This window comes from Oncorhynchus gorbuscha, linkage group LG06, assembly GCF_021184085.1.
Source record: "Oncorhynchus gorbuscha isolate QuinsamMale2020 ecotype Even-year linkage group LG06, OgorEven_v1.0, whole genome shotgun sequence".
Taxonomy (NCBI): domain Eukaryota; kingdom Metazoa; phylum Chordata; class Actinopteri; order Salmoniformes; family Salmonidae; genus Oncorhynchus; species Oncorhynchus gorbuscha.
Window position 1 is genome coordinate 71,620,747 of NC_060178.1, and position 23,684 is coordinate 71,644,430.

The following is a 23,684-nucleotide window of genomic DNA, read 5'->3' on the forward strand; positions in this document are numbered from 1 at the left end:
GTTGTATCTGTCGAACTGCTTTGCTTTATCTTGGCCAGGTCGCAATTGTAAATGAGAACTTGTTCTCAACTTGCCTACCTGGTTAAATAAAGGTGAAATAAAAAAATAAAATAAAAAAATCTCCAATCGAAAATCAAATTTAGAGTCGGCTTTCTATTCCGCAACAAAGCCTCCTTCACACACGCCACCAAACTTACCCTAGTAAAACTGACTATCCTACCGATCCTTGACTTTGGCGATGTCATCTACAAAATAGCTTCCAACACTCTACTCAGCAAACTGGATGTAGTTTATCACAGTGCCATCCGTTTTGTTACTAAAGCACCTTATACCACCCACCACTACGACCTGTATGCTCTAGTCGGCTGGCCCTCGCTACATATTAGTCGCCAGACCCACTGGATCCAGGTCATCTACAAGTCCATGCTAGGTAAAGCTCCGCCTTATCTCAGTTCACTGGTCACGATGGCAACACCCACCCATAGCACGCGCTCCAGCAGGTGTATCTCACTGATCATCCTTAAAGCCAACACCTCATTTGGCCACCTTTCGTTCCAGTTCTCTGCTGCCTGCGACTGGAACGAATTGCAAAAATCGCTGAAGTTGGAGACTTTTATCTCCCTCACCAATTTCAAACATCTGAGCAGTTAACCGTTCGCTGCAGCTGTACATTGTCCATCGGTAAATAGCCCATCCAATTTATCTAACCTCTTCCCCATACTGTTTTACTATTTTCTATTTACTTTTCTGCTCTTTTGCACACCAATATCTCTACCTGCACATGACCATCTGATCATTTATCACTCCAGTGTTAATCTGCAAAATTGTAATTATTCGCCTACCTCCTCATGCCTTTTGCACACAATGTATATAGACAATTTTTTTCTACTGTGTTATTGACTTGTTAATTGTTTACTCCATGTGTAACTCTGTGTTGTCTGTTCACACTGCTATGCTTTATCTTGGCCAGGTCACAGTTGCAAATGAGAACCTGTTCTCAACTAGCCTACCTGGTTAAATAAAGGTGAAATAAATCAAATAAAACATTTAAAAAACAAGACTGTCGAGTCTGCCAATGAGGATGTGGTGATTGACAGAGTCGAAAGCCTTGGCCAGAACAATGAATACAGCTGCACAGTATTGGTTCTTATCGATGGCAGTTAAGATATCGTTTAGGACCTTGATCGTGGCTGAGGTGAACCCATGACCAGATCTGAAACCAGATTGATAAACTTTTGTTATTGACCAAATACTTATTTTCCACCATAATGTGCAAATCAATTCATTACAAATCCTACAATGTGATTTTCTGGATTTTTATTCTCATTTTGTCTGTCATAGTGTACCTATGATGAAAATTACAGGCCTCTCTCGTCTTTTTAATTGGGAGAACTTGCACAATTGGTGGCTGACTAAATACTTTTTTGCCCCACTGTAGGTCTGTAGCAGTTTGGGTCAAGAGTCTTTGGGAATCTCAGACGACAGGAAAGAGAGGTGTGGTCAGTGGCAGATCAAAATAGCAGGTGAACGGAGGAGGAGTTGTCCATGGTCCTGTCATTCTAGGTCCTTTATTACCCTGTTCATAATGAGCATGGGGCGGTTGCATTTTGGTTTCTGCTCAGATGGATGAAGCCAGCAGGGAACACATACAGACACCACTGGTTACAGACCTACCAAAGATCTTACTTGCAGTGGTGTATCGCAAATTATTTTTAGATGAGGGAGTGCAAAGAAATATGTAAATGGCGTCAACATTTCCTCAATCAAAGTTTGTACTGACAGATGTAGCCTATTGAATAGCCTATCATGGCACTTCAGCCCTGTTCCTGAAGTGCTACTGTCCTGTAGGGTTTCACTACAACCCCAGTTGTAACTAACTCGATTCATCTTATCAACCAGCTAATTATTAGAATCAGGTGCACTAAATTAGGCTTGAAAATGAAAACCTACAGGATGGTAGCTCTCCAGGAACAGGGTTGGAGAGCCCTGTTATTTAAAAAAATGATGCCTAAAATGCATCCTCCAATTGCAACGTTCGTCTATGCCCACACATATTGTCTCATGAAAATGTAATATTTTTAATACCCTCAAACACCAAGTTAGGCATACCTCATTTCTAAATATTACTGTCAATCGTGAATTATATTTATTCAAGTTTTACCGGTGAAACTGCATCTCCATGCCAATCATTTGATTGATCTCAATCAGTTTCATGGGAATAGCCTATGCGTTTCAATCTTCTTGAATTACTGTTGAATTACTGAATTACTGTTCTGTGAACAAATTATAGCAGATGAAGTTAACAAACTATTAATCCTTTCTTGTATTTTGAAACAATCAAGCATATATCCTGCATATTGGCTCCGCATAGTGGCGCATTATACTATTTATTTTACTATTCAGCTTAAGCTAACCATCCTAAAATCTCATTAGAAATTGCAGTTGAAGTCGGAGGCTTACATACACTTAGGTTGGAGTCAATAAAACTCTTTTTTCAACACTCCACAAATTTCTTGTTAACAAACTATAGTTTTGGCAAGTCGGTTACGACATCTACTTTGTGCATGAAACAAGTAATTTTTTCAACAATTGTTTACAGACAGATTATTTCACTTATAATTCACTGTATCACAATTCCAGTGGGTCAGAAGTTTACATACACTAAGTTGACTGAGCCTTTAAACAGCTTGGAAAATTTCAGAAAATTATGTCATGGTTTAGAAGCTTCTGATATGCTAATTGACATCATTTGAGTCAATTGGAAGTGTACCTGTGGATGGATTTCAAGGCCAACCTTCAAACTCAGTGCCTCTTTGATTGACATCATGGGAAAAGAAATCAGCCAAGACCTCAGAAAAAGAATTGTAGACCTTCACAAGTCACAAGGTACCATGTTCATCTGTACAAACAATAGTACGCAAGTATAAACACCATGGGACCACGCATCCGTCATACCGCTCAGGAAGGAGACAAGTTCTTTCTCCTAGAGATGAACATACTTTGGTGCGAAAATTGCAAATCAATCCCAGGACAACAGCAAAGGACCTAGTGCTGGAGGAAACAGGTACAAAAGTATCAAAATCCACAGTAAAACAAGTCCTATATCGACATAACCTGAAAGGCCGCTCAGCAAGGAAGAAGCCACTGCTCCAAAGCCACCATAAAAAAAAGCCAGACTACGGTTGAAACTGCACATGGGGACAAAGGTTCTCTGGTCTGATTAAATAAAAATATAACTGTTTGGCCATAATGACCATCGTTATGTTTGGAGGAAAAGGGGGAGACTTGCAAGCCGAAGAACACCATCCCAACCGTGAAGCACGGGGGTGGCATCATCATGTTGTGGGGGTGCTTTGCTGCAGGAAGGACTGGTGCACTTCACAAAATAGATGGCTTCATGAGGAATGGAATTATGTGGATATATTGAAGCAACATCTCAAGACATCAGGTCATAAAGTTAAAGCTTGGTCGCAAATGTGTCTTCCAAATGGACAACGACCCCAAGCATACTTCCAAAGTTGTGGCAAAACGGCTTAAGGATAACAAATTAAAGGTATTGGAGTGGCCATCACAAAGCCCTGACCTCAATCCTATTGAAGATATGTGGGCAGAATTGAAAAAGCGTGTGCGAGCAAGGAGGCCCACAAACCTGACTCCGTTACACCAGCTCTGTCACGAGGAATGGGCCAAAATTCACCCAACTTATTGTGGGAAGCTTGTGAAAGGCTACCCGAAATGATTGACCCAAGTTAAACTATTTAAAGGCAATGCTACCAAATACTAATTGAGTGTATGTAAACTTCTGACCCACTGGGAATGCGATGAAAGAAATAGAAGCTGAATTAAATCATTCTCTCTACTATTATTCTGACATTTCACATTCCTAAAATAAAGTGGTGATCCTAACTGACCTAAGACAGGGAACCTTTACTAGGATTAAATCTCAGTAATTGTGAAAAACTGAGTTTAAATGTATTTGGCTAAAGTGTATGTAAACGCCCGACTTCAACTGTAGGTGTTTCTGGTGTAACAGTCATGTTAAAGGCCTGCTATGCTATTCAGTTCAGTTATATAAAATACAAGACATTGATTCAGCTTTGATCTAACTTTACTAAATGAACACCATTGTGAGAAGTTCTAATTTATAATAATAATAATGATGAGTAGGACTATTAGGTGTAGGCAACATAACTTGATAAGTGTTATTGTAAATGATTGGAGCGCTCTTCTTTGTTGTATAAGGACAGTGCTAAATAAACATTGATTTGAGTAGCTTGTGTCATGTTTTGTCTTATATTGTCTTGTCATTTTGCTTTTCCTTCTGTTCGTTTTCCCCCTGCTGGTCTTTTTAGGTTCGTTCCCCTTTTTCTCTCTCCCTTCCTCTCTCTCTTCTCTCTATCGTTCCGTTCCTGCTCCCAGCTGTTCCTATTCCCCTAATCAATCATTTAGTCTTCCCACACCTGTTCCCTATCTTTTCCCCTGATTAGAGTCCCTATTTCTCCCCTTGTTTTCCGTTTCTGTCCTGTCGGATCCTTGTCTATTGTTCACCGTGCTGTGTCTTTGTATCGCCCTGTCGTGTCATGTTTCCCTCAGATGCTGCGTGGTGAGCAGGTGTCTGAGTCTGCTACAGTCAAGTGCCTTCCCGAGGCAACCTGCAGTTTATTATCGAGTCTCCAGTCAGTTCTCGTGATTACGAGTGAAATTGTTTTTATGCTTTATTTACCGCTCCGATTTGTCTAGGAGTATTGCTATTTCCTTAAACTGGATTAAAGACTCTGTTTTCGCCAAGTCGCTTTTGGGTCCTCATTCACCTGCATAACAGAAGGATCCGACCAAAGAATGGACCCAGCGACTACAGACGCTCGTAACACTGCCGTCGAGATCCAAGGAGCCATGCTCGGCAGACACGAGCAGGAATTGTCTGCTGCTCGTCATGCCATGGAGAACCTGGCCGCTCAGGTTTCCGACCTCTCTGGACAGTTCCAGAGTCTTCGTCTCGTGCCACCTGTTACTTCCTGGTCTGCCGAGCCTCCGGAACCTAGGGTTAATAACCCACCTTGCTACTCCGGGCAGCCCAAGGAGTGCCGCTCCTTTCTCACCCAGTGTGATATTGTGTTCTCTCTCCAACCCAACACATACTCTAGAGAGAGCTCGGGTTGCTTACGTCATTTCACTCCTTACTGGCCGGGCTCGAGAGTGGGGCACAACTATCTGGGAGGCAAGGGCTGATTGTTCAAACAATTACCAGAACTTTAAAGAGGAGATGATTCGGGTTTTTGACCGTTCAGTTTTTGGTAGGGAGGCTTCTAGGGCCCTGGCTTCCCTATGCCAAGGTGATCGATCCATAACGGATTACTCTATAGAGTTTCGCACCCTTGCTGCCTCTAGTGACTGGAACGAGCCGGCGCTGCTCGCTCGTTTTCTGGTGGGACTCCACGCAGTGGTCAAAGATGAGATTCTCTCCCGGGAGGTTCCTTCCAGTGTGGACTCTTTGATTGCTCTCGCCATCCGCATAGAACGACGGGTAGATCTTCGTCACCAAGCTCGTGGAAGAGAGCTCGCGTCAACGGTGTTTCCCTGCTCCGCATCGCAACCATCTCCCTCCTCTGGCTCAGAGACTGAGCCCATGCAGCTGGGAGGTATTCACATCTCGACTAAGGAGAGGGAACGGAGGATCACCAACCACCTGTGCCTCTATTGCGGATTTGATGGACATTTTGTCAATTCATGTCCAGTAAAAGCCAGAGCTCATCAGTAAGCGGAGGGCTACTGGTGAGCGCTACTACTCAGGTCTCTCCATCTAGATCCTGTACTACTATGTCGGTCCATCTACGCTGGACCGGTTCGGGTGCTACATGCAGTGCCTTGATAGACTCTGGGGCTGAGGGTTGTTTCATGGACGAAGCATGGGCTCGGAAACATGACATTCCTTTCAGACAGTTAGACAAGCCTACGCCCATGTTCGCCTTAGATGGTAGTCATCTTCCCAGTATCAGATTTGAGACACTACCTTTAACCCTCACAGTATCTGGTAACCACAGTGAGACTATTTCTTTTTTTATTTTTCGTTCACCTTTTACACCTGTTGTTTTGGGTCATCCCTGGCTAGTATGTCATAATCCTTCTATTAATTGGTCTAGTAATTCTATCCTATCCTGGAACGTTTCTTGTCATGTGAAGTGTTTAATGTCTGCCATCCCTCCCATTTCTTCTGTCCCCACTTCTCAGGAGGAACCTGGCGATTTGACAGGAGTGCCGGAGGAATATCATGATCTGCGCACGGTCTTCAGTCGGTCCCGAGCCAACTCCCTTCCTCCTCACCGGTCGTATGATTGTAGTATTGATCTCCTTCCGGGGACCACTCCTCCTCGGGGTAGACTATACTCTCTGTCGGCTCCCGAACGTAAGGCTCTCGAGGATTATTTGTCTGTGTCTCTTGACGCCGGTACCATAGTGCCTTCTTCCTCTCCGGCCGGGCGGGGTTTTTTTTTGTTAAGAAGAATGACGGTACTCTGCTGCCCTGCGTGGATTATCGAGGGCTGAATGACATAACGGTTAAGAATCGTTATCCGCTTCCCCTTATGTCATCAGCCTTCGAGATTCTGCAGGGAGCCAGGTGCTTTACTAAGTTGGACCTTCGTAACGCTTACCATCTCGTGCGCATCAGAGAGGGGGACGAGTGGAAAACGGCGTTTAACACTCCGTTAGGGCATTTTGAGTACCGGGTTCTACCGTTTGGTCTCGCCAATGCGCCAGCTGTTTTTCAGGCATTAGTTAATGATGTTCTGAGAGACATGCTGAACATCTTTGTTTTTGTCTACCTTGACGATATCCTGATTTTTTCACCGTCACTCGAGATTCATGTTCAGCACGTTCGACGTGTTCTCCAGCGCCTTTTAGAGAATTGTCTCTACGTGAAGGCTGAGAAGTGCTCTTTTCATGTCTCCTCCGTTACTTTTCTCGGTTCCGTTATTTCCGCTGAAGGCATTCAGATGGATTCCGCTAAGGTCCAAGCTGTCAGTGTGTGGCCCGTTCCAAGGTCACGTGTCGAGTTGCAGCGCTTTCTAGGTTTCGCTAATTTCTATCGGCGTTTCATTCGTAATTTCGGTCAAGTTGCTGCCCCTCTCACAGCTCTTACTTCTGTCAAGACGTGTTTTAAGTGGTCCGGTTCCGCCCAGGGAGCTTTTGATCTTCTAAAAGAACGTTTTACGTCCGCTCCTATCCTCGTTACTCCTGACGTCACTAGATAATTCATTGTCGAGGTTGACGCTTCAGAGGTAGGCGTGGGAGCCATTCTATCCCAGCGCTTCCAGTCTGACGATAAGGTTCATCCTTGCGCTTATTTTTCTCATCGCCTGTCGCCATCTGAACGCAACTATGATGTGGGTAACCATGCGAACTGCTCGCCATCCGCTTAGCCCTAGGCGAATGGCGACAGTGGTTGGAGGGGGCGACCGTTCCTTTGTCGTTTGGACAGACCATAAGAACCTTGAGTACATCCGTTCTGCCAAACGACTTAATGCTCGTCAAGCTCGTTGGGCGTTATTTTTCGCTCGTTTCGAGTTTGTGATTTCTTACCGTCCGGGTAGCAAGAACACCAAGCCTGATGCCTTATCCCGTCTTTTTAGTTCTTCTGTGGCTTCTACTGATCCCGAGGGATTCTTCCTTATGGGCGTGTTGTCGGGTTGACAGTCTGGGGAATTGAAAGACAGGTTAAGCAAGCACTCACGCACACTGCGTCGCCGCGCTTGTCCTAGTAACCTTCTTTTCGTTCCTGTTTCCACTCGTCTGGCTGTTCTTCAGTGGGCTCACTCTGCCAAGTTAGCTGGTCATCCCGGTGTTCGAGGCACTCTTGCTTCTATTCGCCAGCGCTTTTGGTGGCCGACTCAGGAGCGTGACACGCGCCGTTTCGTGGCTGCTTGTTCGGACTGCGCGCAGACTAAGTCAGGTAACTCTCCTCCTGCCGGTCGTCTCAGACCGCTCCCCATTCCTTCTCGACCATGGTCTCACATCGCCCTAGACTTCATTACCGGTCTGCCTTTGTCTGCGGGGAAGACTGTGATTCTTACGGTTGTCGATAGGTTCTCTAAGGCGGCACATTTCATTCCTCTCGCTAAACTTCCTTCCGCTAAGGAGACGGCACAAATCATCATCGAGAATGTGTTCAGAATTCATGGCCTCCCGTTAGACGCCGTTTCAGACAGAGGTCCGCAATTCACGTCACAGTTTTGGAGGGAGTTCTGTCGTTTGATTGGTGCGTCCGTCAGTCTCTCTTCCGGGTTTCATCCCCAGTCTAACGGTCAAGCAGAAAGGGCCAATCAGACGATTGGTCGCATACTACGCAGCCTTTCTTTTAGAAACCCTGCGTCTTGGGCAGAACAGCTCCCCTGGGCAGAATACGCTCACAACTCGCTTCCTTCGTCTGCTACCGGGTTATCTCCGTTTCAGAGTAGTCTGGGTTACCAGCCTCCTCTGTTCTCATCCCAGCTTGCCGAGTCCAGCGTTCCCTCCGCTCAAGCGTTTGTCCAACGTTGTGAGCGCACCTGGAGGAGGGTGAGGTCTGCACTTTGCCGTTACAGGGCACAGACTGTGAGAGCCGCCAATAAACGTAGGATTAAGAGTCCTAGGTATTGTTGCGGCCAGAGAGTGTGGCTTTCCACTCGCAACCTTCCCCTTACGACAGCTTCTCGTAAGTTGACTCCGCGGTTCATTGGTCCGTTCCGTGTCTCCCAGGTCGTCAATCCTGTCGCTGTGCGACTGCTTCTTCCGCGACATCTTCGTCGCGTCCATCCTGTCTTCCATGTCTCCTGTGTCAAGCCCTTTCTTCGCACCCCCGTTCGTCTCCCCCCCCGTCCTTGTCGAGAGCGCACCTATTTACAAGGTACGTAGGATCATGGACATGCGTTCTCGGGGACGGGGTCACCAATACTTAGTGGATTGGGAGGGTTACGGTCCTGAGGAGAGGAGTTGGGTTCCGTCTCGGGACGTGCTGGACCGTTCACTGATTGATGATTTCCTCCGTTGCCGCCAGGATTCCTCCTCGAGTGCGCCAGGAGGCGCTCGGTGAGTGGGGGGTACTGTCATGTTTTGTCTTATATTGTCTTGTCATTTTGCTTTTCCTTCTGTTCGTTTTCCCCCTGCTGGTCTTTTTAGGTTCGTTCCCCTTTTTCTCTCTCCCTTCCTCTCTCTATTCTCTCTATCGTTCCGTTCCTGCTCCCAGCTGTTCCTATTCCCCTAATCAATCATTTAGTCTTCCCACACCTGTTCCCTATCTTTTCCCCTGATTAGAGTCCCTATTTCTCCCCTTGTTTTCTGTTTCTGTCCTGTCGGATCCTTGTCTATTGTTCACCGTGCTGTGTCTTTGTATCGCCCTGTCGTGTCATGTTTCCCTCAGATGCTGCGTGGTGAGCAGGTGTCTGAGTCTGCTACGGTCAAGTGCCTTCCCGAGGCAACCTGCAGTTTATTATCGAGTCTCCAGTCAGTTCTCGTGATTACGAGTGAAATTGTTTTTATGCTTTATTTACCGCTCCGATTTGTCTAGGAGTATTGCTATTTCCTTAAACTGGATTAAAGACTCTGTTTTCGCCAAGTCGCTTTTGGGTCCTCATTCACCTGCATAACAGCTTGAACACATGGTTACAACATACCCTATTACAGAATAAAAGAAAACAAAGGCCAGAACTATCAATTCATATAATTTACTTGCAGATATTTAATCATCAAATCAATTGACCAAGTAGTGAACATAAATCATTACTACGTAAAATTGCAAGAAATGTGTTTTAAAATGGCCATACAAATCAAGATTTTGGTGTGGTGCATTCACGCATCTCAATAAACTACATTGAGACGCAATAAACCTAAATGCATTATTACCTTCAACTTGGCCTAATTTCCCACCCTGAAATAGCCTACCCTAAAAGGCCCTGTGTCTCAACCAATAGTCAATATAGGCTAAAGATCCCAAGCAGGGCAACAGCAACTTCCAGAGAGGGTCAGGCTCTTGGGCTTTACAGTGGCCACTCTGGTTTGGGTGTCCTCAGCAGAACGGTGTTGCTGTAACCAATTGGTCACATACAGTGCGTTCAGAAAGTAATCAGAACCCTTGACATTTTCTATATTTTGTTACTTTGCGGCTGTCATGGTGTTCGTAATAAAGATGGTCAGACCAAGGTGCAGAGTACTTTGAGTTCCACATACTTTTAATGAATAAAGTGAAACTTAAGCAAATACAAAAACAAATGAAGAATAAATGAACCGTGACGACAATGCAGTGCGAACAGGCAACTAAACATAAACGATATCCCATAACCCACAGGTGGAAAAAATGCTACTTAAGTATGATCCCCATTTAGAGACAACGATAACCAGCTGCCTCTAATTGGGAATCATACAAATCACCAACATTCAAAATGAACCTAGAACCACACATATTTAAAAATATATATAAACTAGATCAACCACGCAGTCACGCCCTGACCTACTCTACCATAGAAAATAAAAGCTTTCTATGGTCAGGACGTGACAACGGCCTTACTCTTAAATGGATTAAATCATTTTTCCCTCAACAATCTACACACAATACCCCATAATGACAAAGTCAAAACAGGTTTTTAGACAAGTATCAAAAGTAAAAAACAGAAATACCTTATTTACATAAGTATTCAGACCCTTTGCTATGATACTCGAAATTGAGCTGAAGTGCATCCTGTTTCCATTGATCGTCCTTTAGATGTTTCTACAACTTGAATGGAGTCCACCTGTGAACAATTGTATTGATTGGACATGATTTGGAAAGGCACACACCTGTCTATATAAAGTCCCACAGTTGACAGTGCATGTCAGAGCAAAAACCAAGCCATGAGGTCGAAGAAATTGTCCGTTGAGCTCCAAGACAGGATTGTGTCGAGGCACAGATCTGGGGAAGGGTACCAAACTAATTCTGCAGCATTGAAGGTCCCAAGAACACAGAGGCCTCCGTCATTCTTCAATGGAAGAAGTTTGGAACACCCAAGGCTCTTCCTAGAGCTGGCAGCCCTGCCAAACTGAGAAGTCAAGGGAGAAGGTCCTTGGTCAGGAAGGTGACCAAGAACCCGATGGTCACTCTGACAGAGCTTCAGAATTCCTCTTTGGAGATGGGAGAACGTTGCAGAAAGACAACCATCTCTGCAGCACTCCAATCAGACATTTATGATAGAATGACCAGTAAAAGGCAAATGACAGCCCGCTTGGAGATTGCCAAAAGGCACCTAAAGGACTATCAGATCATGAGAAACAAGATTCTCTGGTCTGATGAAACCAAGATTTAACTCTGGCCTGAATGCCAAGCGTCATGTCTGGAGGAAATCTGGCACCAGAGTTACACATAACCAAATGTATAGTCAATACCACAATATATTTTTTCTATGTAGAGCGTGTGCAAATGTAGAATAGTAGGGAGGTAAGGCAATAAATAGGCCATAGAGGTGAGATAATTACAATTTAGCGTTAACACTGTGATAGATGTGCAGATGATGATGTGCAGATGATGATGTGCAAGTTGAGATACTGGGGTGCAAAAGAACAAGAAGATAAATAACAATATGGGGATGAGGTAGTTGGGGTGTGCTATTTACAAATTGGCTGTGTACAGGTACAGTGATCGGTAAGCTGCTCTGACAGCTGATGCTTAAAATGAGAGAGGGAGATATAAGTTTCAGTGATTTTTGCAATTTGTTCCAGTAATTGGCAACAGAAAACTGGAAGGAAAGTCGGCCAAAGTAAGTGTTGGCTATGGGGATGACCAGTGAAATATACCTGCTGGAGCGCGTGCTACGCGTGAGTGTTGCTATGGTGACCAGTGAGTTGAGATAAGGTGGGTCTTTACTTAGCAAAGACTTGTAGATGACCTGGAGCCAGTGGGTTTGGCGACAAATCTGTAGCGAGGGCCAGCCAACAAGAGCATACAGGTCGCAGAGGTGGGTTGTATATGGGGCTTTGGTGACAAAACGGATGGCACTGTGATCCAGTTTGCTGAGTAGAGTTTTGGAGGCTATTTTGTAAATGACATCGCCGAAGTCAAGGATCGGTAGGATAGTCAGTTGTACGAGGGTATGTTTGGCAGCATGAGTGAAGAATGCTTTGTTGCAAAATTGGAAGATGATTCAAGATTTAATTTTAGATTGGAGATGCTTAATGTGAGTCTGGAAGGAGAGTTTACAGTCTAACCAGATACCTAGGTATTTGTAGTTGTCCACATATTCTCGGTCAGAACAGTCCAGAGTAGTGATGCTAGTTGGGTGGGCAGGCGCGGGCAGCAATCGGTTGAAGAGCATGCATTTAGTTTTACTAGCATTTAAAAGCAGTTGGAGGCCACAGAAGGAGTGTTGTATGGCATTGAAGCTCGTTTGGAGGTTTGTTAACACAGCATCCAAAGAAAGGCTAGATGTATACAGAATGGTGTCATCTGAGTAGAGGTGGATCAGAGAGTCACCAGCAGCAAGAGCGACATCATTGATATATACTTAGAAAAGAGTCGGCCCGAGAATTGAACCGTGTGGCACCCCATAGAGACTGCCAGAGGTCCAGACAACAGGCCCTCAGATTTGACACACTGAACTCTATCTGAGAAGAAGTTGGTGAACCAGGCGAGGCAGTCATTTACGAAACCAAGGCTGTTGAGTCTGCCAATAAGAATGCGGTGAAAGTACTGAGTAAAGGACCTGAATACTTTTGTAAATGTGATGTTTCAGTTTTTTTTTTTTTTTTTTTTATACATTTGCAAAATGTTCTACGTAACTGTTTTTGCTTTGTCATTATGGGGTATTGTGTGTAGATTAATGGGGGGGGGACTATGTAATCTAGTGTAGAATACGGCTGTAATGTGACAAAATGTGGAAAAAGTCAAGGAGTCTGAATACTTTCCGAATGCACTGTATCGTTCTAGGTTCTACTCCGCAAGAGCAGGTTGGTGGAGTTTTATGAACAAGGCAGACAGGTGATGATTTTTATTTTATTTTATGTTCTGAAGTTGACAAGCCTCCAATGGGCCTCTGCATTGCACACATGTAGCCTACAGTTCTTCATCATTCACCAGTGAGAATACAGGGAAGAAACCACAATTGACCTACCTGTAGGGTGCTACAGCCTAGATCTTTATTTGGTTTGTCATTCTATAATTTTCATGCAATTTTTTGTGGTAAATAAATAAAATGTATTTTAGAGTTGATGAGAATACATTTTTCTGTGTATTCTCAAATTGAAAAAAGCTAGGGAGCTCCCCCAGCACTACACACCTGATTACATGTGAAGTTAAGCCACATCTCCTCACACAGCCCCATCCCCAATCTCCTCACACAGCCCCATCCCCAAACTACTTGCGTGTGTGTGTGTGTGTGTGTGTGTGTGTGTGTGTGTGTGTGTGTGTGTGTGTGTGTGTGTGTGTGTGTGTGTGTGTGTGTGTGTGTGTGTGTGTGTGTGTGTGTGTGTGTGTGTGTGTGTGTGTGTGTGTGTGTGTGTGTGTGTGTGTGTGTGTGTGTGTGTGTGTGTGTGTGTGTGTGACTTACTATTGTGGTGATGAAAGGGATGGTGGTGGAGGAACACAGGAGCTGCTGTTTGACCTGGTGGTAGCGATCATAGAAGGGCTTCATCAGAGTCTTCTCCTGCCTGGTGCTCTGAAAACACACACACACACACACTAAAAAAATATGTATAATAATATTAAACATTACGGCTACTCATTCAGAAGCTACACTAAAATAGACATTTACAAGGCACACTGGGCAGTCTTACCGGTCGTCCATGCAGACTCTCAAAATGGAGCAGACACTTCTGCAGGGTGACCTTCTCCACAGCCATCTGAGCCGGAGTCATCTCCTGGACCAGGAGCCAACCAGTGGCAATACAGTCAGACACAAGGCCAAACCAAAGAGTAATAGAACACAGCAGAGTTACACTGACAGTATAACACACTCAACTAATCAAGAGTAATCTTGGTTTGAGAATAGGTCCTTTCACAACTATGTACATTTCCATCGCATTACCTGGTCATTCACGATGTGTCGTTTTACCTTGATGTTATCTGGCAGTCCCTCCTGTCGTTTCTCCATCATTCTCTTGTTCATGCTATCGACAGTCTCCTTCAGTGAGGGTTTGTTGTTACTGTTCTGATAGTGCTCCATCGCCCCCTGGGGGTCTCTGGTGGACCTGCATGTAGCTGTGTTCTGTCCTCTCTGCTGCTCTCTGAGCCCATCCACACACTGTTTCAGCTTCAGCTCTACACATACACAGATGTTCCATTTGACAATATAGAACACTCATACAAATATCAATATAGATTCAGAATACATGTCCCTCCTCCTGAAATATATATATTTTTTAATGGCATAAATAATTATGAACATTTCCTTACAAATAATAATGATACATTATACAGCCACCAAGATGGTGTCTTGGTGTTACATTCTTTCACTTCAGCAGCAGTTCACACAGGGTTTTTGAAATGCATCTGATTGCAACAAGTCAAGGTCTTACCTTTCAGCTGCTTGCGAGACTTAGTGAGGTCTCGCATCAGTCTAGATATTTCTGGGTGGGCAGTCTTATCATTGTATGCTGGCTGCCACAGAAAAACAACACAAACTCATGAATATATGACACATAGAAAGAGGTATATTCATATATGGCTAAATATATCCTATCATTATTATCAGTCTATAAACACTAGGTGGAGCTCCACTAAACTCATGTGTTCTACTGGAACGAGAACTACAGCACTAGAAAAGACAGGACTGTAATGTGTGAAAACATCCAGTAGGAGAACTCTTTGAATTGGATTATTCTGTTCCCAAACCATCAACTTTTTCCTAAGGCTGTGTGCAGATGGTATTGGGCTGAGTTGGCACTTTAGAAAAGGAAACGGAAGTCGAGTCTGGTGAGAGAGAGAGCAGTTTGAACCAGTCTAAACTGGCTTGGAAGAGAGAGAGGAGATATGACTGTCTGTGGCCTTGATTCTTTGACTCAGCAGGAGGAAATACATTCCTCCCACTGGGCACACCATGTTGTTTCAATGTGGATAATTGGGTAATATTTGTCTGAGACGTTGATCAATGAGATTACAACCTATATTCAACCACTCAAAAAGACAGACAAAGGGTAGTTGAATTTACAATGTGTTATTGATTTGCTTATTGTTTTCCAGAAAGAACTTCAGTTGTGGCAAATCGGATAAGATAAATATACATATTGTAAACATATAAACAGAAACAGCTTTAATATAAACAGACTGTCAGCTTTAATTTGAGGGTCTTTTCATCCATCTCGGGTGAACCGTTTAGAAATTACAGCACGTTTTGTACACAGTCCTCCCATTTTAGGGGACCAAAAGCATTGGGAAAAATGCACTTATATCTGTATTAAACTAGTAAAAGGTTAAGTATTTGGTCCCATATTCATAACACACAATGGCTTCATCAAGCTTGTGGATGCATTTGCTGTTTGTTTTGGTTGTGTTTCAGATTATTTTGTGCCCAATAGAAATGAATGATAAATAATGTATTGTGTCATTTTGGAGTCACTTTTATTGTAAATAAGAATATGTTTCTAAACACTTCTACATTCACGTGGATGCTACCATGATTACAGATAATCCTGAATGATTCGTGAATAATGATGAGTGAGGAAGTTTAAACGCACAAATATCATACCCCCCAAAAATGCTAACTTCCCCTTTTATTGTAACCGTGAAAGGTTAGCTACAGTATTTGTGATATGTTGGATTCAGGTCTTCATTTCAAACAAAAATCTAAGCTTAAGAATAGGACTAAATCAAATCAAAAATATAAATGCACTTAAATCATGTTTGATTTGATTTAGTCCTACTCTTTAAGTTACATTTTTGGTTGGGATGGAGACGAGAATCAAACATATCATTTATTATTTTGTAGAAAAGCTGTAATTAAAGCCAGACTAAGTCAGTGGCATAGAACTGTCAAAGCAGAAGATCTCCTTCGAATGTTGATATTCGGTTGTGTTGACAACTAAACACAATTCAATATCACTAAATATAATTTCATTTGAAATCAACTAGAGTTTGAAACCTTAGGCCTGTTGTACTGTCTATTTTTAGTTGGGTTGAATTGAAACAATATGTGTTGATGACTTTGCAAATGGTATCTATATAGGCCTAAATAGTATAATTTATGATATATGTGCTATCATTTCATTTGCTCTGTTAAATCTACACTGGAATGACTTCGAAAGCAGCAATGAATCTATTTCATTTTTAAGTGGAGCTCTCTCAACATTTATTCTCACGATAGCACATTGGTAATAGTCTGTGAACAATAGCTAAGCAGGGCTGGTCTTGGTTAAAAGGGTAGTTATAGATAGATTTTCCAGTAGGAGGTGCTGCCCACCCTATAGTTTTTTTCCCCTTATAGTAGATATAACGTTGAAGATCTGACGTTGTTTTAATGGTACAAATTCGACATATTTTATACAAGGGTTGTCTATGTTGAAATGTGGTTACCATGATGACATAATCCTGTGGTTAAAAATTCACCATCAAAACAACAGTTGAGGTTGATTACTTTTTTCCAATCCAATGTATTTTCCACACAATATGTTGACAAATTATGTTGAAAGAACCTTTCTCTGCAGTTTGTCCAGTGGGCTTTGTCTTTATGAGACACGGTGTATTAAAGCTCTCATCAGTCAAACCATGGATTTATTCAGAAACTAAAAGGTTGGCCTCTGGGCTATAATATGGTTGTAAATAAACGTTGATGTTTGATGGTCTCACCCTGTAGTGTCTCTCTTGCTCAAAGCGCTCCTCAAAATGTCTGATCCTCTTCCTCAGGTTCTGGATGTGTCTGTTTAGCATTGTGACTGATGGGGTCTTGATAGCTCCCTCTGCTGGTTCAGTCCTGACTGTGTAATGAGCCCTGGTGAGCGAGGGAGAGCTAGAATGGTAAGTTTCCACATTTATCCATCACATACGCTTCCAAGACACACCCACAAATAGACAACACACACTTAACACGCATAAACCTTGGACACACAAAGCTACATACTCTCTCCATCCGAATGCACACACAAAAACCGAACACAAACACACAACACTTGAACACAGTCTCTTACATCCTGATGTATTGTGAGCAGGGTGGGGATGGGGCAGTTTCCGGGTCTGTGTTGAAGCGCTGGCCCTGGCTGAGGTTGTGGCAGCGGGGGGACGGAATGGGACAGTCGCCAGCCGCGAGGCGCTGGAGGAGAGGACTAGGACCAGGGGTCAGCAGACACTCACTGCTACTCCCCTCAGAGAGAGACACGGGGGCCCTGTGGACCGGACTGGATTCTGACAGGGAGCAGAGGGAGGAGGGAGAGAGACAACGGGGTCAAAGTACAAAAAGGAAATGAAGACTAACAGGTTTGAAACTATAACAAAGCTAGTGGTGTAGTTGTGCACCTGTCCTACTGGTCAAAAACAACTAACTTCACCTCATATCCAGAACATACTCCAAAGATATCTGCCCTTATACACACACTGCTCCTACTGTATCTAGAGCATCCTGGCGCATCGTGACTTGATAAGCAAGCATGAGACATACCCACCCAAAGCTAACACTGACAAGAGCTTATATTATCCACTAAACATAAGACAGATGAAGTGACACTCACAAAAAAAGCACTAAATATCAATCATAGTGTACAAGATATCACACAGTACGAGAATAACCAATTTGCTTACGAGGAGACGAGGGTTGAGAGAGATAGGAGAGGAGAAAGAGATTAAAGAAAAGGAGGGATAGGGAAGGTGTTGTTCTCCTACCTGTCAGTGAAGTGCTGATGATGTCCTGGTCCTGTTTTGGGAGGGATTGGAGAGATGGGGTTAGGCTCTGGTAGTCATTGGTACAAGGGGGGAGTTCCAGGTCCTCCTGGGGGGTTCCGGGTGGCGAGGTGCACAGCTCAGCCTCCAGGGCTTGCTGCTTCAGGGAGGGGCTCTGGAAACAGAAGCAGAACATGCCTTCAGAATTAGGGGTCTGGAGAAGGTAAAACAGGGGTGCAGGTCCCCTGTCTGGGGTGGAGAAGTTGAAGAAGGTGGGTGGCAAAATCCTGATGATGGCAGTTAAGAGGGCTTGTCCTTAGGGAAAGTGATCTTGTGTTGTGTCCGTGTGCCCAACACCTCAGTTATAAAAGGGTGGCGTAAGACATGACGTTAGCAGCCACATAATGCTTCTTGTCTCCGTTCTGCTCTCCCCTAGGTTTCCTCAGACCTGGATCCACATGTGATCCCATTAGTTAGATCCCTGTGTGTGTGACAGCGTACTCAGCTTCCTCAGAACGGTGAAATCCCTGTGTTCTGTAATTCTCATAGTATCACTGTTAGTGATTCAGTAGAATCCATGTATGTCTGCACATATCTGTGTTTTCCCTGTTTTTCCCGGTCTGTCTGCGTTCCCCGTGATGCTTCCGCTGCTCCGGCTCACCTCCACATGATGGATTATTCATAGCATCAGGGAAACGTTCGGGAAAACCATGCGTGTAGGAATATGATGGGGGGGGGGTCTCCGTGGTAACGTTGTGAGGCTGAGCATTCTAATTGGAGAGAAGGAAGGCTGACGTTGTTAGCTCAGTGTGTGCCGCAGTAGGGGGTTGACATGGGTTGTTCTGTGAGCGTCCATACTAGGATAAAATAGGTTTTGATGCATAAATATGGGGTAGTCTGGGGGATGGAGGGTAAAGGGGGGCTCATTCAGTTTTGTTTGACATCATGATTTGGTGAGGTTATAGCCCCTCCTTCTCGCTGTTCATTCATTAAAAAAACTGTGTGCGTCAGACAGGAGACAGGGGAAAGGGAGGGGGCAATTACTCACACACACACACGCACGTGCACACACACACACGCACAAACGCTAACCTGTATGAATGCACACACTTGCCATTAGCCAATACAAATGTATTCCACTTCCCAAAATATTAAAATCAATACCACAGAGTCAATAAGAATGACCCATATCTAAAATGAAACCATTGCCCCTGATTGCAATGCAATTAATGACTCACCATCTAAAATGAGAGCTCAAGTAAACGGTTCTATTCTGGGCTGTTTATAACACTCATATATTGACATGTTTTTGCTGTTGGATTTGAGATAGCCAGCCAGCCAGCCAGCCAGCCAGCCAGCCAGCCAGCCAGCCAGCCAGCCAGCCAGCCAGCCAGCCAGCCAGCCAGACAGACAGACAGACAGACAGACAGACAGACAGACAGACAGACAGACAGACAGACAGACAGACAGACAGACAGTATGTCTATACCTCAGGCACAAACAAAATTGACTAATTTGACATGTTCCTTGTGCATCTCTGTCTGGCCAGAATGTATTTTCTGTTCCTTTACCTGGACCAGCACCTGGCCATTTAGGGATATCAAAAAGGTTGTTGTGTCTTTCAGAACTACTTTACCTCATGGCAGAGGTTTTCAGTACAGCCGCCAATTTGATCTCTCCTCGCCATTACAGAACCATTAACACTAGCAGCAGAGTTGCCACCATTCTGTGGCTGTTGCTGCTGACATTTTTTGTTTGTTTTCCATGCACACCAATTAAAACAGAGTGGAGCATTGAAATTTGATTATTTAAAAAAAAAAACATTTTTTTACTATTCCATACGAGACATTAGAGAAGACTTTGATGGGAAAGAACGAGAGAGATCACCTGGTAATAGTCTTCTTTATTATGGTCCATGAGTCCACAGATGGCTAAACGGGCCTCTCTCCTCCTCTTTGTCCTCTTCATCCTTTACACTGAAGGAGGTGCCTGGGTCTTCCTCCTGTTGTGACCTTGTCCTGCTCAGGAAGATATATACAAGCTGAACGGCATTCTTCAATACTTTTTCAAAAAGCCTGTCATCTGCTATTATGACCCGAGACTTGAGCAGGCAGGTTGGGGTGGATAACATTGAACTTCTCAATAAGGACATCCCAATGAAGCAGACATGAATAAATAAACTGCATGTTAAGTAAGTGAACAGATGCAGGGGTCATATGGAGCAGGGTCACTAACTGATGTCATCTCCCACCCCCCGGGGACTCTGGGACAAAGAGAGGAAAGCTCGGGAAGTATTGATGGATGACCCACAGCACCCCAGAGAGACCCATCTTCCCCTGGGACATCCAGGATCCTCCTCCCCCTGTTGGCTAGGCTCCCCAGCTGATTCAGGATCAGCGAAGCAGGTGAGAACACAGCCAGGCTCGTCATCCACAACATCCTCCAATATGTCTGGGATCAGGTGCTGTGTGTGGCTAGTGATGTCCGAGCCAAGGTACAAGGTCTCAGGACTACAGAGAGAGGGATATAATACAAGCACAATGTAAAAGGAATGAGTCATATTTTTTGTTTAGTTGGAGGACATATTGCTCATTATTGTCCCCTATTCCTCCAATGGCCAAAATAATATACATTGTGCAAATTTGAGTAACAAGTTCAAGCATGGACAACATTATTTTGAACATGAACTTAAATTAGATTAAACATACATTAAAGCATTTGTAAATATTGACTTTCACAAAATCAAGAACTGTCTTCCTACTTCCGGGTGTGAATACATCTAGTTTTACACCTTTCAGACCTCCATTTAGTCTTCCTCTGCCTGCTCTCAGCAAAACAAAACACTACTGATCTGCCCAGGGGTAACGTGTGCTGCCAGTAGTCTGGGAATGTAACCCAAGTGGTCTAACTCTTATACACAAGGTTAGCAGCAGCAACTAGCATCCTGTCCAGTGGGTGTACATTAAGCTGCCTCACGCTACAGAAACAGGAGAGAGGCTCCTGCCCCCATGGGCCATTCTGGCTTGGACAAGGCTTGCTTACTTCACTTAGCAGCAGCAACTACACACTGACTTCACCCCATTCAACTTCACCCCATTCAACAAAACACGTGCAAGGTGCATGCACTGTAGAAATCAGTGGAGGTTGGTGATAGGAGCTATAGGAGAACAGGCTCATTGTGATGGCTGGAATGGAATAAATGGAATTCAAACATTTGGTTTACAAATGTTTGATGCGTTTGATACCATTCCATTCCTTCCATTCCCGCCTTTACAATGAGCTCATCCTCCTATAGCTTCTCCCACCAGCCTCCGCTGATTTCTGCATTGCATGCACCTTGCACCTAGTTTGCAACTCAAATGAGTTGAATGAGGTGAAGTCAGACTCCACTGGTAGAAATGCACTAGAATGTCTAGTAAGCATCCTGCAAAAAAATGTTCAAGAACAGTCGTCTAGTCGAATCTAAAAATAGGACAGTAATTAACAAAGCAATTTTTTGGAATGCAGTGTAAGATCACACTTTTCAGATTACATGTATTTCATATCATGCAATCAAACAAGTTTTATTCAGTGTAAATATTCAGCCCCAACTTGCAAATTACTGTAGCTTGTCTCAGATGCTGAAGCAAAGAAGGCAGGAGAACATTTGGGACACTCAACCAAGACCAAACAACCAGCTGATTACACTTGATGTACAGTGTTCACTATGGACAAACAAGAAGGCTGAGCGCAATGACACTCATGCAAATTAGACTGGCACCATGAGGGCATAGTAGAGTACTGGAACCTTGACAGCCTTCAAAGGATGGCTCACTCGCCTCCGAGCGGGCTTAGCAATTTCACTTACTTGTTAGATATTACTGCACTGTCGGAACTAGAAGCACAAGCATTTTGCTACACTCTCATTAAAATCTGGTAACCATGTGTACGTGACCAATAAAATTTGATTTGATTTGATGTGCTGCTCAGGGTCAGCCAATAGGAGCTGTGTAACCCAGATGGAAGCAGGTCAGCTGTCAGAGAGAGAGAGAGAGCACCACCTCTTATCCAGAACCTCAGAAAAATCGTTTTTCAACCACTCCACAATGTGCCTTTAAACTGCCTGGAAAATTCCAGAGAATTATGGCTTTGTTTAGAAGCTTCTGATAGGCTAATTGACATCATTTGAGTCAATTGGAGGTGTACCTGTGGATGTATTTCAAGGCCTACCTTCAAACTCAGTGCCTCTTTGCTTGACATCATGGGGAAATTAAAATAAAAAAAATTTAAAATGTAGACCTCCACTGGGTCTGGTTCATCCTTGGGAGCAATTTCCATATGCCTGAAGGTACAATGTTCATCAATAGTACTCAAGTATAAACACCATTGGACCACGCAGCCGTGATACCGCTCAGGAAGGAGACGCGTTCTGTCTCCTAGAGATTAACGTACTTAGGTGAGAAAAGTGGAAATCAATCCCAGAACAATAGTAAAGGACCTTGTGAAGACGCTGATGGAAACAGGTAGAAAGGTATCTATATCCACAGTAAAACGAGTCCTATATCGAAATAACCTGAAAGGCTGCTCAGCAAGGAAGAAGCCACTGCTCCAAAACCGCCATAAAAAGACTACGGTTTGCAACTGCACATGGGGACAAAGATCGTACTAATTGGAGAAATGTCCTCTGGTCTGATGAAACAAAAATAGAACTGCTTGGCCATAATGACCATCGTTATGTTTGGAGGAAAAAAGGGGGAGACTTGCAAGCCGAAGAACACCATCACAACCGTGAAGCACGGGGGTGGCAGCATCATGTTGTGGGGGTGCTTTGCTGCAGGAGGGACTGGTTTACTTCACAAAATAGATGGCATCATGAGGGAGGAAAATTATGTGGATATATTGAAGCAACATCTCAAGACATCAGTCAGGAAGTTAAAGCTTGATCACAAATGGGTCTTCCAAATGGACAATGACCCCAAGCATACTTCCAAGGTTGTGGCAAAATGGCTTAAGGATAACAAAGTCAAGATATTGGAGTGGCCATCAAAAAGCCCTGACCTCAATCTTATAGAACATTTGTGGGCAGAACTAAAAAAGCGTGTGCGAGCAAGGAGGCCTACAGACCTGACTCAGTTCTGACACCAGCTCTGTCAGGAAGAATGGGCCAAATTCACACAACTTACTGTGGGAAGCTTGTGGAAGGCTACCTGAAACGTTTGACCCGTGTTAAACAATTTAAAGGCAATGCTACCAAATACTAATTGAGTGTATGTAAACGTGTGACGCACTGGGAATGTGATGAAATAAATAAAAGCTTAAATAAATCATTCTCTCTACAATTATTCTGACATTTCACATTCTTGAAATGAAGTGGTGATCCTAACTGACCTAAGACAGGACATTTTTATTAGGATTAAATGTCAGGAATTGTGAAAAACTGAGTTTAATGTATTTGTATTTGTTCATATAAGGAAATCAGTCAATTGAAAAAAAATCATTAGGCCCTAATCTATAGATTTCACATGACTGGGCAGGTGCGCCACCATGGTTGAGCCTGGGAGCCCACCCACTTGGGAGCCCGGTCCACCCACTGGGGAGCCAGGCCCAGCCAATCGGAATGATGTTTTTCCCGATAAAAAGGCTTTATTACAGACCGAAATAGAGTTTTATCAGGTTTCCAGGTGCCTGGTCTCATATGATCCCGCAGGTTAAGAAGCCAGATGCCGAAGTCCTGGACTGGCGTGGTTACATGTGGTCTGCAGTTGTGAGGCCCATTGGACGTATTGCCAAATTCTCTAAAATGATGTTGGAGGCGGTTTATGGTAGAGAAATGAACATTAAATTATCTGGCAACAGCTCTGGGGGACATACCTGTAGTCAGCATGCCAATTGCTTGACACATCTG

General features: G+C 43.9%; 1 protein-coding gene across 1 annotated transcript in view; it reads right to left on the reverse strand.

The window, feature by feature from the left end:
• The window catches only part of fam13c (family with sequence similarity 13 member C), a 41,857-nt gene that overhangs the window by 10,719 nt on the left and 7,454 nt on the right, over positions 1–23,684 (reverse strand). Inside the window, exons 2-9 of the mRNA XM_046354810.1 lie at positions 20,127–20,310; positions 17,804–17,975; positions 17,116–17,329; positions 16,778–16,919; positions 14,512–14,593; positions 14,049–14,254; positions 13,771–13,854; positions 13,545–13,652 (exon numbers count right to left, since the gene is read on the reverse strand). Of these exons, the coding sequence (XP_046210766.1) occupies positions 13,545–13,652; positions 13,771–13,854; positions 14,049–14,254; positions 14,512–14,593; positions 16,778–16,919; positions 17,116–17,329; positions 17,804–17,975; positions 20,127–20,310 (1,192 nt within the window). The remainder of the gene's footprint in view (positions 1–13,544; positions 13,653–13,770; positions 13,855–14,048; positions 14,255–14,511; positions 14,594–16,777; positions 16,920–17,115; positions 17,330–17,803; positions 17,976–20,126; positions 20,311–23,684) is intronic.